The sequence below is a fragment of the Mixophyes fleayi genome, chromosome 2 (assembly GCF_038048845.1).
Source record: "Mixophyes fleayi isolate aMixFle1 chromosome 2, aMixFle1.hap1, whole genome shotgun sequence".
NCBI classification, from domain to species: Eukaryota; Metazoa; Chordata; class Amphibia; order Anura; family Limnodynastidae; genus Mixophyes; species Mixophyes fleayi.
The window spans coordinates 165,706,972-165,722,029 of record NC_134403.1 but is presented as its reverse complement, the minus strand read 5'-3'; the positions used below and the strand labels follow the sequence as shown (position 1 = coordinate 165,722,029).

At 37.5% G+C, this 15,058-nt stretch overlaps 1 protein-coding gene across 1 annotated transcript in view; it reads left to right on the top strand.

The window, feature by feature from the left end:
• MYH15 (myosin heavy chain 15) overlaps nucleotides 1-15,058 on the top strand; it is a 45,238-nt gene that overhangs the window by 16,021 nt on the left and 14,159 nt on the right. The window contains exons 18-29 of the mRNA XM_075198068.1: nucleotides 2,121-2,188; nucleotides 3,006-3,093; nucleotides 3,765-3,882; nucleotides 4,194-4,317; nucleotides 5,333-5,469; nucleotides 6,518-6,773; nucleotides 8,102-8,344; nucleotides 9,200-9,376; nucleotides 9,648-9,793; nucleotides 10,104-10,194; nucleotides 10,447-10,836; nucleotides 13,587-13,713. Coding sequence (XP_075054169.1) covers nucleotides 2,121-2,188; nucleotides 3,006-3,093; nucleotides 3,765-3,882; nucleotides 4,194-4,317; nucleotides 5,333-5,469; nucleotides 6,518-6,773; nucleotides 8,102-8,344; nucleotides 9,200-9,376; nucleotides 9,648-9,793; nucleotides 10,104-10,194; nucleotides 10,447-10,836; nucleotides 13,587-13,713 — 1,965 coding nt within the window. The remainder of the gene's footprint in view (nucleotides 1-2,120; nucleotides 2,189-3,005; nucleotides 3,094-3,764; nucleotides 3,883-4,193; nucleotides 4,318-5,332; nucleotides 5,470-6,517; nucleotides 6,774-8,101; nucleotides 8,345-9,199; nucleotides 9,377-9,647; nucleotides 9,794-10,103; nucleotides 10,195-10,446; nucleotides 10,837-13,586; nucleotides 13,714-15,058) is intronic.

Here is a 15,058-nt window from a genome sequence, read left to right as displayed (position 1 = left end):
CCAGTGGTGGTGTTCTGTACTGCATAAGTCCAGTGATTCTGTCCTGTGCTGCTTAAATCCAGTCCAGTGGTACTGCCGTATAAGTCCACTGATCCTGCCGTATAAGTCCAGTGGTACTGCTGTATAAGTCCACTGATCCTGCCGTATAAGTCCAGTGGTACAGCCGTATAACTCCAGCGAATTTGAACATCTGTTCCGGACTGAAGGACCTGCCAACGATTGCTGACATGTCTACTGTCGCTGCATTGGATGCTGTCACCATTGAAAAAATGGTGGAGGATTACTTTGGTGACAGCATCCAAGTAGACATGTCAGACAGTCCTTACTTGTACTGGCAGGAAAAAAAGGCAGTTTGGAAGCCCCTGTACAAACTGGCTCTATTTTACCTGAGTTGTCCCCCCTCCAGTGTGTACTCAGAAAGAGTTTTTAGTGCAGCGGGGAACCTGGTCAGTGAGCGGCGAAGGAGGTTGCTTCCGCAAAATGTGGAGAAGATGATCATCAAAATGAATTATGAATTCTTCAATGAAGACCAGCAATGGCCTCCAGAGACTACAGAGGGACCTGTGATTGTGGAGTCCAGCGGGGACGAATTGATAATGTGTGAGGATGAGGAAGTACACACTGAAGGGGGCGAGGAATCAGAGGATGAGGATGAGGACGACATCTTGCCTCAGTAGAGCCAGTTTACTTTGTACAGGGAGAGATGAATTGCTTTTTTTGTGTGGGGGCCCAAACAAACCAATCATTTCAGCCACAGTTGTTTGGTAGGCCCTGTCGCTGAAATGATTGGTTTGTTAAAGTGTGCATGTCCTTTTTCCGCAACATAAGGGTGGGTGGGAGGGCCCAAGGACAATTCCATCTTGCACCTCTTTTTTTTCTTTGCCAGCTCGTTTTGTGGGGGTCCAAACGAACCAATCATTTCAGCCACAGTTTTGTAGGCCCCGTCGCTGATATGATTGGTTTGTTAAAGTGCGCATGTCCTATTTCCCCAACATAAGGGTGGGTGGGAGGGCCCAAGGACAATTCCATCTTGCACCTCTTTTTTTGGCATTATGTGCTCTTTGAGGCCTAGTTTTTCAAACTGCCATCCTGTCTGCCACTGCAGTGCCACTCCTAGATGGGCCACATGTTTGTGCCGCCCACTTTTGTTGCTTAGCATCCAGCTATCTCGGTGCAACCTTTTGGCCTAAAAACAATATTGTGTGGTGTGAGGTGTTCAGAATAGACTGGAAATGAGTGGCAATGAATGTCATTGAGGTTAATAATAGCGTAGGAGTGAAAAAAAATAAAAATAAATCTGGATTTTAGCAGTTTTTATGCTTTTTTTAAAAAAAAAAATCAGAACCCAAAACCTTGAGGGTGGTGTTTTGGCAAAACCCATTAGAACCCAAAACCTGATGGTAATCAGAACCCAGAACCCAAAATGCGAAAAGTGGCCGGTGCACATCCCTAATATAAACACTTGGGGGTAAATGCATCAAGCTGAGAGTTTTCTGGAGGGTTTGAAAAACCAATCAGATTCTAGCTATCATTTATTTAGTACATTCTACAAAATGATAGCTAGAATCTGATTGGTTGCTATAGGCAACATCTCCACTTTTCAAACCCACTGGAAAACTCTCAGCTTGATACATTTACCACTTGGAGTGATTGACAGGTAACTGAGCACAACACTTTAAACCATAAGATTTTACAGAGTATATTTGACTATAACAGATACAATATTTGTGTTGATATTGAACTATATCTTTGTGAGAACAGCTTGATGGGCCTAAAAAAATACAAATGTCTGTGTGCGAGACTCTTCAGTGAGAAAGTTGCAGACCACTGAGAAAGCAAGAATGCCAGATGAAGCTATTTCTGAAGCCAGCTAAGTGAGGGTATACTCCCAACAACTGCAAAATTCTTTAAACTTTAACCTAATATTGTTTCAAATATGCCTTGCAAACTAGGGAGGACTTAACTGGTGAAATAAAGAACATTATCCATAACTCAAAAAAATAGACTGTCGAAATGGAAGAATCAGCACTAATGGGAAGGATTTATGAACTATATTTTTGTTCAAAGTTGGGGCTCACATCAGACGGTGATTGTTTGATCAAATGTTTACTTGTTGACAGCTGACCAAGGTGGAGAAAAAAAGCGCAAGAAAGGAGCTTCGTTCCAAACTGTGTCATCTATGCACAAAGTAATTGTACTTCTTTCTTTTTACTTAAATCTACTATTTTGGGAAAAGTTCAGTTAGCAATATAGACTACACTTATGGATAACCCCCTTCCGACTGATAGTGATGACTGTCATGGCAATATCTTTCTATTAAAAACTACATGCATTCCTGCCACTAGATAGCGCAGAACACGTGTATGCAAGTAAGAGGAACTATCAAAAAAGATTTTATATACAGCATGCATTAAGACCATCCTGATTATGGTATTTAATGTAAATATATATATATATATATATATTTATTTTAAAACACATATTTTTTATAAATGATTATAGTATTATTGGTAATTTATTTTAATAAGTTGTTTATGTGCCCTGATGGGACTTGATATTGCACATAAGCATGTGCGTATCCGCAGTCTATTCTGTCTGTTAACATATGACAAGTACTGTTTAGGTAGAATGTACTAATACCCAGATTCCAATTAAAACGTATATCTTGAGATCCGCTTGGATTGGAATACAGGCTCACGCATGCTCAAATTCCGTGCTTATTTGAAAAACGCAACTTGCGCGCAGGTTGCATTTGAAGATAGATCAGGTCCAAAATCATTTCAATGGTATGTCTATATTATTATTAGGATATCCTGAGTATCATTTCAGGAGTACTCCACGATTCACATCTCTGTTACTCTACCATGATATTATTTCAGGTATTATAATTGTTAGATTTGAATTGTAAAACATTAAACCCAGAAAGTAAATAGTTTCGTCATATTGGATTTATTATTTGGCTTGCAGTTTTTTTAATATCACTCATGTTGTTTGCTTAATTTCAGGAAAATCTGAATAAGTTAATGACTAATCTTAGATCAACAGCACCTCACTTTGTACGCTGCATTATTCCCAATGAAACCAAAACTCCAGGTAATTATTCCAGATCTTATCAAATCTTGTGTATAACATTTAATATATCAGCATCAGATGATGGTGCTGAAGAACATTTGGGACTCCAACATATCCTATAGAACACTGAATAAACACACTTAAGTCCACCAATAATGTTGTACTTTCTCCTGCAATTGTGGCACACCCATCCACTGTCACTAGGCCACGCCCCCTGCTATGGCATTGTGTTAGGATAATTACACATTAATAATATTGACATGAAGGCTTTGGAGGAAGATAAGGGTATTATGCAGCGGAGACAAAAACAATATCACTTTACTTAGCTTTTGTGACAATGTGGCCAAGTCTGCTTTTATCAAGTCTTATTATAATTATTTTATTATATGGTTAGCGCTAACTATCTCCATCAGACAAATGTTGCTATTACAAATGTAACTGAATTCTATGATAAGGAACAAGTAGAATATTAATGATGCTTTAGAAAAGGAAATGGACTTTTTAGTATTCAATCCTGTGATAGATGGCATGAGAAGAAAAGCATTAGAGGTGTTTCTTACTTTAGGCCATACGTTATTAAGCAATATTTAAATCAGCTTATTGAGTAAAGGATATTTTAATCTTCCAAAGATTGATAGATCAGTTAGAGTTTTGGGCTAGTGAATATATTTTTTGGTTATTTTTGCTTCCAGGTGCAATGGATCCTTTCCTGGTTCTTCATCAGCTTCGTTGCAATGGCGTCTTGGAGGGAATTCGTATTTGCCGTAAAGGCTTTCCAAATAGAGTTCTGTATGCTGACTTTAAACAGAGGTAATAAAATATTTGAATTTACCTATGCTATTTGGTTAGCTATTAATATTTGTGAGATGGACTTTTATGGTCATTATACACAAGAACTTTATAACACTATATAACACAATATATGGTATGTAAAGTGTCCAGTATGCAAAATAAGTAATAGCCATTTAAAAAAGGATCTCTATTTTCATGACATAAAACATAATTTTTTATGTTAGCAGCACTAAGAAATAACCACATCACATCAATTCACTTATCAAAAATCACTGAAAGCTCCACTAAGCTTTATCACATCTGCCTAATATCCTGATTTGTTTTGGCAGGTACCGTATCCTGAATCCCAGCGCTATCCCAGAGGACAAGTTTGTAGACAGCAGAAAAGCATCTGAAAAACTCTTGGGGACTTTGGACATTGATATTACTCAGTATCGATTTGGACATACAAAGGTAATTAACATTCAAGTTGATAACTATCAAATCATCCAGTTGATCAGTATATACTTTATATAACTAAACCATTTCTTGGTTATTCTTAATGTAATTTATGTTTTATTCTGCACATTTTAATGAAAGGGTCAGATATGTTTTTAGCATTTGTAATAAAACTCAAATGTTATGTATGTGTAATAACAATGCTGTAGCTCTGTTAATGTGCACCTGGCGCCTGCACAGAATGGCAACAGCTATATTATGAATGTGAACTGAATTTGTGAAAATTCAGTCTCCTGGCTGAATTCTTGTGTATGCTGGTACAGGCCAAATACAGCACATTGTTGAAGTCATTATTATCTTGCGGAGTGAAATGTTGTATTCTCATGAATAATAGTTCAGTCCCAAAAATGGCTTATTTTACTGTGTGGCTGGCAAATACACATGAACTTAAAATCGCTTGTCTTTATAATGTGCAGTTAATACCCCTGTTATCAACATCTTGCTCCTAAGTGGTTGTTCTCTGGCTGGTTTCCTCCAGCATTCAGTTCTGTTCTCTCACAGTCCTATGCAGGTTATCTGTGCAGCATACCAAAGACCTGCTCTAGAACTGGAATGTTGGAGCAATCATCATCAACATTTATTTATATAGCGCCAGCAATTAATGTTTGTTTCTTGTAAAGTGTGTTACAATAGTGATTGGGAGGATTGCCCAGCTACTCAATTGGATTGGATTACATCTAGTTAATGTCATACAAATTAGTACTATACATATCTACAAAGTACACAAAATTATTTAATCTTCAGCAATCCCTAAAGCTCAAGATTGGAATGAAAATCTAATTCTGACCAAGACAGGTCTGTTTACAGAATGGAGAAGGTTCTAATTTTTTACATAGTCAATAAGAATTCCCTTTTCTGTTGAACACTGTTTGTGCTAGTTGTAGTACCTTCCACTGGATGGCATGAAGAAACAATGAAATAGCACAAGAATTCCTTTACATGTTGTAGAGTGTGTTTGTGTATGCACTAGGTGTTTTTCAAGGCTGGTCTCTTAGGACATCTGGAAGAAATGCGAGACGAAAGATTATCTAAGATTCTCACACTAATCCAAGCAAGAGCCCGGGGAAAACTAATGAGAATTGAATTCCAAAAGATTTTGGAAAGAAGGTAAAAAGAAAGTACTGAAACACAATTATGTATTTCACAATTTGATCTGTTCACCAAAAATAAGAAACATCTTACAAATAGCACAAATATAACATAAAGAAATCAAATTATTGCTTTACCTAATTTAGTCTGCACTAGATCTAAATCTTATACTGTATCTGATAGGTTGATATGTACTGCCAGTGGGTTTAGGATACTCCACATGTTGTTTGTAAGCCCCATTACAACTTTTATTATTTTATACAGAAATAAAATTTAATACTACTATTGTAGTATTAAAATTATACTTAGTGAAAAGCAAATATGTAATTTTATTTAGCCAAACAGATTTGACCTATGAAATATGTTAGCAATTAACTGCCAAACTCAAGCACAGGTAAATCCCAAAATGCATTTAATGTAACTTCTTGTAAGAGCACTTTTGTTCTACATATGATGGAAGCAGCCATTTTCTGGGCTGCACCAATATTGATAAAAATGTATCTTATTCACTGGAAACCAGTGTCTCATTAATATTGATCATCACGTACCTCAGTGATGTCATAGTTTCTTAATTAATTAATAGGCTGCAATCTCATCAATATTAGTTTAGCCACAAAACGTCTGCCTCCTCTGCATGTATCTGTCAGTAAACTAATTTGAGTCTATAGAGGTACACATTAGGAAATGTGCATAAGGCCACATTGGAAACCGATGGCAAATGGAAACAAACGGGATCCTTTGTGCATACTGTTTCTTTCCAATTAATTTGCTGTAGTCCATTGTTGTTGTGTGCAAATATCAGTCCAGGGGCTAGATTTACTAAACTGCGGGTTTAAAAAAGTGGAGCTGTTGCCTTTAGCAACCAATCAGATTCTAGCTGTTATTTGTTTAGTACATTCTACAAAATGACAGCTAGAATCTGATTGGTTGCTATAGGCAACAGCTCCACTTTTTCAAACCCGCAGTTTAGTAAATATACCCCCATGTGTCTGCACTGACTTTCAATATACAGTATTTATACATATATTATTCATACGTATATTATTTTTGCTGTGTTCTTTGTTAGGGATGCACTGCTAGTTATCCAGTGGAACATTCGTGCTTTTATGGCTGTCAAAAACTGGCCTTGGATGAAGCTTTTCTTCAAGATTAAGCCTCTGTTAAAGTCTGCAGAAACTGAGAAGGAAATGGCAAATATGAAGGAGGAGTTCCTCAAGCTTAAGGAAGCGCTTGAAAAATCTGAAGCCAGAAGGAAAGAACTTGAAGAAAAGCAAGTCACTTTAGTGCAAGAGAAAAATGATCTGACCCTTCAGTTACAAGCGGTGAGAATACACAAATCTTGTACACAATGAGTCTGATGCCTAATAGGATGCATACGTGTTTTAAAAAATACTCAATTCAAATGCCATTAAGCCAAGCCAGTGGTATCTCAGCTCTGCACCAGTAGTATACACGTCAGGTCTATGTCAAATACACGTAACCCAACCAGGGCAAAAGAACAAGAAACGTTTTTTAACATTTGCTTTGACAGCAAGACACACTTTCTCTATTAGGCTTGATTTAAATAAAAAAAACTAAAAACCTTCCAAATTCAATTCCCCCCACAAAATATAATATAAGCACGAACAATGAAGACAGCACTATCAACTTCGGATAAGCGACTAGCTAGTCCTTACCATCATTGTGTATTTGCACCAGCCCTCAGGTACCCGCAAGTGATAATGCTATTGACAGGTATATCTGCATCTCCGTACAGGTCTGCCTCAGCAATTATGCAGACATGCCCTTACTGTACTCAGACTGCATTTGTACGACCCTTCCCTCACTCATTCTGCCTCTCCAAGTGGAAAGAGGTGCAAGTGTCATGTCTGCATAAGGATGTAGGTGTACACTTTTTTGTGTGGTTATGCTCAGTACAAATTTGCTTGTTTTATGCTAAGCAAATGAATGTGCACCCAACTCTGCATGAACTCCGGTGTATGCAAATTATAGTTTGCGCTCTACTCATGCAATATATGTGTAAGTGTATATTAAAAAGCAGTGTTTGGCCATGTTACACACTGGTGAAGTATAGAAAGGTAATATTTTGGCAGTAAATCTTGATTACAAAGCAGCGGAGATTTAAAACTATTCAGTAATTCATGCCCTAAAGTTTGCAGTAGATTATTCTATCTACAGGTATTGCTTATTTCATATTTAAGGTTCACATAATATGTTGCTCCGCTTAGTGCATGTTAGACTTATTACACCAGTTCCTCTCAATATAGTTACAGAGTCTTATTGGTGTTATATATTTTTACCTGTCAGGAATTAATTATATGCAGGTAGAAAATGACTGTACCTTTGATAAATCCATGTAGTTAATGTGAAACTAATAATTCCGGAATCTATGTTTCACTCAACATGCCTAAATTCGTCTTATACATTGAAAAAATATAGTTATACACTTAAGACAAATTAACTCATTGGTAACAATAACAATAATTACATTACAAAATATTAATAGATAAATATCCAAGTTGTGCAAATGTATCCAATTCTGGTATAAAGTTATACAATATATCCTACATAAAAGTAGTGATGTTATACATCACACAATCTGTATGACTAGTAAAAAATGCTAAAACAATGTATGTAAACTTTATCATAGGAGCAAGACACACTGGCAGATGCAGAAGAACGATGTGATCTATTAATTAAATCTAAGATCCAAATGGAAGCTAAAATTAAAGACCTCACAGAGCGCATGGAAGATGAGGAAGAGATGAACTCAGAGCTCACTTCTAAGAAAAGAAAACTTGAGGACGAGTGCTCTGAACTTAAGAAAGACATTGATGATCTGGAAATAACATTAGCAAAAGCAGAGAAAGAAAAGCATGCAACTGAAAATAAGGTACATGTTGGTGCATTCTAATACCAAGTCCATCAATGAACTCACAAATGGTCCTCAGTCCTACAAGGGGAAGGATGTGGCTGTACATTATGGTTTCAGAGAAGCATTAGATGACACTTAGAAAATGCTCTTTGCTAACTCAGACCCACTAAAGACCAATGGTGAGAATACTCTTGGCACACTCTCATAAGCCTCAGTGTCCAGTGAAGTAGTAAATGTGAAGTTTCTGTGCCCCAAGTTATTGCTGCTGTTTTTGCAGATGTATGAATTTCCTTCCTATATTTCCTTACCTGCCTTAATCCCTTCTCTTAAATCTGAACACAAAAAAATTCTTATTAAGCGCTCTTATGAATAAGTTAATAAAGTATGATATGTTCTGGATATAAGAAAAAATGTAATAATTTAAGTTAAACCCGATATCCGCATCAGACTATAAAAACAGTTCTTTTACTGGACTTCATTTATTATGGCATAATGCCAAATAATTAGTACCTGTCACAGAAAAGATAACCTGCGCTATATAGAATGTAGCAGTCAAATCTCCATCAGTTACATTTAAAGTTTTTGAGGGAATAATAAAATCTAAGTTCCATGTTGAATATAATGTTTTAGATAAGACTTTATAATCTATACTACCGTTATGTTTATTTTACCATGGACTTTTTTCTTAAGGCATAGCCTTAACACACGCTCAATTCTGTATACAGTAAATTAAAGTTCCTTAAACACAATTTAGGTTTTGTTTAATTTGCCTCTTTGACATAATGTTTTCTTTTTTTAAATTTGCTTTACTGTACAGGTATATGTTTGTGCATCCACATAGCTAATATATTTAATTCCTCAACTCACCTTCAGGTCAAAAACTTAACAGAAGAAATGGCAGCTCTTGATGAGACTATTACTAAGTTAACAAGAGAGAAAAAAGCTTTACAAGAGGCACATCAGCAAACTCTGGATGACCTTCAAGCAGAGGAGGACAAAGTCAACTCTTTGACCAAACTTAAAGCAAAACTGGAACAGCAAGTGGATGATGTAAGATTTCCAAAATTCTTGTGTGTTAACTAAGTTGCTAAAATAATGTAGCATAGTTGTCAAATATTATAACCTCCTGCATATTTCATTATGATGTTGTAAACTCTGAAGATCTGTTAATAAAATTTTCGGGGGGAAATAATTGCAGTGAAATATGTACACTGGGATTAGATGTGATAATTCTGTATTTCCCTTGTCCCTTGTTCATGTGATTTTAGCACAAAGCCATGTACAATGCAATAGTCAATAAATCTTTCTCCCTATTTGTCAGCTTGAGGGTTCTCTAGAGCAAGAAAAGAAAGTCAGGATGGATTTGGAAAGGGTGAAACGCAAGCTAGAGGGGGATCTGAAGCTGACACAAGAAAGTCTAATGGATGCTGAAAATGATAAGCAACAGATGGAGGAGAAAATAAAGAAGTAAGGTTCTTATTCCAGGACCACACCTGCATACTAGATAAACAAATACAATGTGGGTTGGTTACGGATCAAGAAAAAAAACGAGACCAGCACATAATTCTTATGCAAAAATGGACTTGTTTGTCCACCATCTACATACATAGGTGCACCTCTAAATTCCGCTTTTGGATGTTTGTTCACACGTGCGCATTAAGTGATATTTTGCACGCTTGAGATCCAGGATAAAAATATACATATTAAAATAATAATAATATAACCATATAAACAGTAACCCTTGTCCATTATAGTTTTTATTTTCTCAATTCAACAGGAAGGATTTTGAAATCAATCAGTTGACTTCAAAAATTGAGGATGAACAAGCCATTGTCATTCAGCTACAGAAGAAAATAAAGGAACTTCAAGTAAGCAGATAATTGTAATAGTTTGACAGTAATGTATTTTAATAAATGAATGGCCATGTAAATAAACTTACCTGTGATGAGGTAAAGTATCCATATTTACAGCAGCATGGCACAATGTAGTGTGTAGGTTTGAATGTAATAGGTTAACTACTCAATATATTTCGATAATATTTCATAATTGACAATTGAAACTATATGTTTCATATACTGTTATTGTTGCTTAAATATAATGCTGTCTATATTATCATTCAGGCTCGTATAGAAGAGTTAGAAGAGGAACTGGAAGCTGAACGAGCAGCACGAGCCAAGGTAGAAAAACAGAGGTCAGATCTCTCAAGAGAGTTGGAAGAATTAAGTGAGAGACTGGAAGAGGCCGGGGGAGCAACATCTGCCCAGCTGGAAATGAACAAGAAACGGGAAGCAGAGTATCTGAAGATGCGCAGAGACTTAGAAGAAGCTACTTTACATCACGAGGCTACTGCGGCAGCTCTGAGGAAGAAGCATGCAGACAGCGTGTCAGAACTCGGGGAACAGATCGACAATCTCCAAAGAGTGAAACAAAAACTCGAGAAGGAAAAGAGTGAGCTCAAGTTGGAAGCAGATGATCTGTCATCGAATATAGAACAACTGGCCAAATCTAAGGTAATTTACATTTAGGAACAAGTGCATTATGTCACAAAGAATTGTTTTACTGCTTCATTGAGAAATTAATAAAACACATTAAGAAAAATAATTCCTGGAATGAAAACATTTTATGAATACTAATTAAGATTTTGTTTTACACTTTACCAAAATGCTGTGAGCCTTGTAAATAGAGCAATTTACAAAAACAAAAAGGAAGATATTTTCTCTTTTAGCAGTATGGTGACACCGATGGTGGCTTATATTTCACTCCTAGTAGGCAGAACACTGGATAAAAGAACTGACTCCTCCTCCTCCCTATAAACCCTCTGTTCCCATGATAATTTTTCCCATTACTCTACAAAGGAGGTGGAAATTAGGCTTTTTTCTCAGAAAATGGTTGGAGTGTTTTTTTTTTCTTCCCTGTCATTAACTCACTTGCATAGTTGAAGACCCTCAGCTCCCACCTTTTTAGGTTGAGGAGGGTCTAGTCGAAGCTGTGGGTCTCTCCAGCATGGTTGGACCTCCCAAATTGGTTACTGCAGTGTCAGGGGAAGAGAGGGTGGATTGACAGATGCACTTCTCCTGCTAAATGGGGGGTATTCTTCTAGATTTGAGTACGCAAATATGGCACTTCAAGTGGAGGCCACCAGGAATAGTGGCCACACTGTGGATTAGGGGCTTTTGCAAGTGCTAATTCAGTGGTGGCACCAGTGACAGATTATAATAGAGGCAGATGGTGCAACCACTTGTGGCCAAAACCAGTAGGGGAGCCTACAGCTCTGGCCCACTGGCAGATCATAGTAGGGATTTTTAGAGCAGCCGCAATTGTTGTGACATTGTAATTCATTTAATTTATTTTTTATCTACTGCTGGCCCATCGGCCTTCAAGAAGCAATAGTGTGAAAAACGTTGGATATGTCCAAAGAGAAGTCCTGAAGCTGTCTATCACACACTCAAGTGACACGACAAGAACCTTTAGGGCTGAATACTGACTGAAGCTCCTCTCTAAATAGGAGTAGGTAGAGTGAGCACATATAGTTGTGCCACCTAGGATTGGCTCGCAGATTTAGAGACTTGATGTCACCTGCTTGCTGCTGTCACCCTTTTTTACAGTTACAAAAGTTAGGCTGTACCGGGAGTGGACACTTGTATATTACCTATTACACAGAGATCTCTCTAGTCTACAATTGACTTATTGCATATATCAGAGATACATACTGTATGCATTATACATAATCACGATCAACAAGTTCCAGCATGCCCTGCCAAAAGTAAATATTATATGAATATTGTATGTGTGTTTTTTTTGTTTTTTTTTACACTTTTAGTATAATAGGTAGGGGTCTTGGGAACCCCTGTCTATGATACTAGGACCACTGGAGTGGCAAAGATGGCACTCCAGGGGTCTCAGTTTTGTTAATTACTTTGGCCCCCATAGCCCAGTGATTTTAAGATCTATGATAGCCGCTGGCAGTGGAGTGTATGCTCCTTTTTGCTAAAGAGGCCCTGGTCCAGTTATAGTAGAAACCAGCCCTGGCTCTGTAGCACTGGGGTATTTAGAGTTAGTGAGTGCACCTACAAATATGCTTTTCTGCCAACCAAGTTCCTTTAAAAGTATAGGCCTCCATCGGTGAGTACATTTCTAGGAGCACTCCAAGTGGTAAATGTATCAAATTGCGATTTCTGCAAATCGCCGATATCCGGTGACTATGCATGGTAAAGTTAAAGCGACAATGGCTTTAAAGGCAAAAAGGCAACGTTTGGCACCATTCCACTCTCCTTTTTCTCTATGGGACTTGAAACGTGATCTGAAGATCCTACAAATTACTCACTTTGAGCCACTTCACTATATTCCCTTACGATTTTTTTTCTGCAAGGTCATTTTTCTCCTACTTATTGTTTTGTCTCAGTGAGCTTGCAACTGTTTCCCATAGGTTTTCCTACCTGGTTTTCCACAAAAACTAGGCAGTCCTTTGTACGGCATCTTTCCTTGTGCCAATGTTGTCTCTGATTGTCAAATGAGCCAGAAGTTGAAAATTCCATGCTTGTGCTCTTTCTCTGGCTGGTTCAGTACGGCAATCTGGCTGAGCCATGCTGTGGTGGTGGAGGAGATATAGGTTAACTCTGGGCTAACGGAACAGCCATTCTTGGGCAGTACACCACAGGGAGTTGTCAAACTAGGCTTGTAGAATGGCCATAAGATTGTAATTGCATACTGGATTTTTTTTTACTTATCATTAAATCCCTATCTTCAAGGCTGTATGGGGGATACAGAACAAACAGCCAGGAATGCATGGTCTATTTTCTACTTTTTCTACATGCTACCTTCATTGTGTTCTTGTTGGGCTAACTGTAAACTAAGGGGGTTCCGAATTACAGGATGGTTATAGGAAGGAAGGAGGAGTCATTTATTATTCCAGTGCCTTTTATGAGTGAATCATAACCCTACTGCCTCAGAGAAAGGTATTTAATAATAAGTACAGAAATCCCTTTTAACATGAATATTGCACATCAGTGAGGAAGAGCACTGTATGTCTAGTGATGGATCTTAAAATTTTGTAAATTGCCTCCTATTTAAGTGCAGTACAGTCTCTTACAATTACATTTTACTTCTACAACTAGGATATGCAAATATGTAACCTGTCTTTATGACACTTGTATCTTAAGAAAAAATACTATTTTTAGTTTCAGTATACAGAACAGTGACAACAAAACTTTTATAGAAAATAAGGTTTATAGTACTGTGAACCTTTATGATTTTGTTACAGGCCATATCAGAGAAACTGTGCCGCACATATGAAGACCAACTTAATGAAGCAAAGGCCAAAGTGGACGAGATGACCCGTCAAATGATTGACCTCACCACTCAAAAAGGAAGACTTCAGACTGAAAATGGTGGGAGAGCTGTAATAAATATATTTTGGTCTTGTACACTAAAGTAATTATTTGACAATTTTGAATTATTCTAAAATGAATTAAATTGGTAGAAAAAGATCTTAGAGGTATATGAAAATAGCTGCCTTTTGTTTATAATTAAACATTACATGCTTAGACATACCACCCAACCTCCCAATTTCGGCATGACAGTCCCGATTTGCAGACAATGAAAGTGATGTGCCTGCACAAAGCTGGGCTGTGTTTCACTCAAAAGTAGTTGTTTCTTTGTGGGATTGGCGATGGGGTTTTCTTTTTCCCGATTTAGCAGGTGTAATTGTTATGAAGTATAGTTTAGATGCAAGTAAAGGTATGGGATGAATCATACCAGACCCATTATACAGAAAGTTGTGTAAACCAAAAAGGTAAAAAAAAAAACTAAATAATTGCTGCTGTTCAGTAATAAGACCTAATCAGTGTGTGCCTTTTAGGGGCATATTCAATTGTTGGTGTTATAGCCAAAAATCTCGCGGCGCACGCACTATTACCGTTATTACGGTAATAGTGCGTGTAAATACCGGTATTACGGTACTTTTCTCGCTTTTCAGGGAGCTGCGAGCTGAAATCTGGCTTAACGGTAATAGTTTTAACGCCGCGAGATATTCAAACAATTGAATATGCCCCTTAGAGTCACTGTGAGGAGCACTGCTGAGTGACTTAATGGTAATGTGACTACCAGGAAAAATGTGCATCATTATCATCATCATTTATTTATATAGCGCCATTAATTCCGCAGCGCTGTACAGAGAACGCACTCACATCAGTCCCTGCCCCGATAGAGCTTACAGTCTAAATTCCCTAACACACACACACAGACAGACTAGGGTAATTTGATAGCAGCCATGATTGTGGGAAGAAACCGGAGCGCCATGAGGAAACCCACACAAACACAGGGAGACTATACAAACTCCACACAGATAAGGCCATGGTCAGTAATCGAACTCATGATGCCAGTGCTGTGAGGCAGAAGTGCTAACCACTAAGCCACCATGCTGCACAAAGACAGGAGTCATTTTAAATGTCATGTTTAATTATTTTAGACATAGTGCTTCAAATGATGTAAAACCCCTTATCCAGAAATTACTAAGTCCCAAGGTTCTAGAAAATAGATCCCATACCAGTATAAATGTTGACACAGTCAGTGGATAAATAGTGTGTATAGAGATGAGATTACTGTAAGAATAATAAAGTGTGTGGTGTAAAATAGATAAAGTTATGCTTATACAAAAAGATGGCATTTCTAGGCCTTAGGAGTTTGCAGTGGATTTATGTAAAGCGTGTATCACCCACCACACTTAGCACCAGC